The 1,812-nt window shown below is 68.5% G+C and overlaps 1 protein-coding gene across 1 annotated transcript in view; it reads left to right on the top strand.

Annotated features, from left to right (window-relative positions):
* AP2A1 (adaptor related protein complex 2 subunit alpha 1) overlaps positions 1 to 1,812 on the top strand; it is a 26,698-nt gene that overhangs the window by 21,634 nt on the left and 3,252 nt on the right. Inside the window, exons 9-12 of the mRNA XM_039878715.1 lie at positions 122 to 219; positions 469 to 700; positions 784 to 951; positions 1,040 to 1,203. Of these exons, the coding sequence (XP_039734649.1) occupies positions 122 to 219; positions 469 to 700; positions 784 to 951; positions 1,040 to 1,203 (662 nt within the window). The remainder of the gene's footprint in view (positions 1 to 121; positions 220 to 468; positions 701 to 783; positions 952 to 1,039; positions 1,204 to 1,812) is intronic.

Here is a 1,812-nt window from a genome sequence, read left to right as displayed (position 1 = left end):
CAGCCCGCGGATCCCACATGTTGGCAGGAGTCGGGTTCAGCCCCGCGCTTGTGCACCCAAGCGCTCCTGAGCCAGGCGCACTGCTCAGGTTGTCCCCGCCCTCCGTGGCCCTGCCCCCCAGGCGCTCCAGGCCCCAGCCTGCCACGAGAACATGGTGAAGGTCGGCGGCTATATCCTTGGGGAGTTTGGGAACCTGATTGCTGGGGACCCCCGTTCCAGGTGAGGGGGTGAACACATGCACTTATGAGGGGCCGGGGGTGTGGGGGACCACAAGGGTTTCGGGGCTGGCGGTGGGGTTCCCAGGAACCTCCTCGCCCCTCGCCTCGCACCTGGCTGGGTAAGGCAGGACCAACCCTCAGGGGTCCTGGGAACAGCCCCTCTGAGGGAGGCGCCACTTCCGCTCCGGGGATTCTGGGAGAGGTGGGTGGAGCCGGCGCCCTCTGACCCCTGGCCCCCCACGCCACGCAGCCCCCCGGTGCAGTTCTCCCTGCTGCACTCCAAGTTCCACCTGTGCAGCGTGGCGACGAGGGCCCTGCTGCTGTCCACCTACATCAAGTTCATCAACCTCTTCCCGGAGACCAAGGCCACCATCCAGGGCGTGCTGCGGGCCGGCTCCCAGCTGCGCAACGCCGACGTGGAGCTGCAGCAGCGGGCCGTGGAGTACCTGACCCTCAGCTCCGTGGCCAGCACCGACGTGCTGGTCAGAGCCCCGCCCCCCGCGCCCCGCCCCCGCCCCGCCTGGCCCTGGCCTGCCCCTGACCTACCCCGCCGCCTGCCCCGCAGGCCACGGTGCTGGAGGAGATGCCGCCCTTCCCCGAGCGGGAGTCGTCCATCCTGGCCAAGCTGAAGCGCAAGAAGGGGCCGGGGGCCGGCAGCGCCCTGGATGACGGCCGGAGGGACCCCAGCAGCAGTGACATCAATGGCGGTGTGGAGCCCACCCCCAGCACTGTGGTGAGTCCCTTGGGACTGGGCCGCCAGGCAGAGTCCGCCGGGGCGTCACCGCTTCTCACCTGCTCATCTTCACCCTCACTTCCTGCAGTCGACGCCCTCGCCCTCTGCCGACCTCCTGGGGCTGCGGGCAGCCCCTCCCCCGGCAGCAGCCCCGGCCCCCTCGGGCGCAGGCAACCTCCTGGTGGACGTCTCCTCCGACGGCCCAGCCCCCCAGCCCAGCCTGGGGCCCACCCCGGAGGAGGCCTTCCTCAGGTACCACCGCCTGGGACCCTGGGCCGCCCTTTTTCCTCTGTCCCTCCCTGTCCATGTGCCTCTGTCCACCCTGGCTGCCTCCTCCCTCCCTCCGGCCACTCTGGACTCTCAGCTGCCCCAGGCCACCCTTTGTCGTCCCTTCCCGTCACCGTGTCTCAGCCTGCTCTTCCTTCTCTCCTTCCCTCCTCCCTCTCTCTCTGGCCCTCTTGCTGCCTGTCTTGGATTGGCTGCCTGCCACGCCTGTCTTCTCTGTCTGCTCTGGGATTGGATGGCCCAGTGAGCTGGAGCCGCCTGCCCCTGAGAGCCCCATGGCTTTGCTGGCTGACCCAGCTCCGCCTGCTGAGTAAGGGTGGCCTCGGGGGTTGGGAGCCAGCGCTCGTGTCCCTGGGAGGGGGAGGGGCCTGGTGCTCCCATCAGAGTGGTTGTGCTGAGCCGCAGAGGCAAGGACTTGGAAGGGAATGACAGTCAGGGTCCTCTGATGCCGGGGTTGGGGGGCCGGGGCGGCAGTACATTGCCAGGGTCCTGTTTCCATCAGTGGCAGCCACCAGATTGCTTCTGGGGTTCTCTGAGATTCTTTGGGGAACCTGGGTATGTGGATTCTGGGGTTCC

Source organism: Pteropus medius, unplaced genomic scaffold (genome assembly GCF_902729225.1).
Source record: "Pteropus medius unplaced genomic scaffold, Ma_sr-lr_union100, whole genome shotgun sequence".
NCBI lineage: Eukaryota > Metazoa > Chordata > Mammalia > Chiroptera > Pteropodidae > Pteropus > Pteropus medius.
Note: the sequence above shows the minus strand (reverse complement) of the source record. Positions and strands in the feature narration are given on the sequence as shown.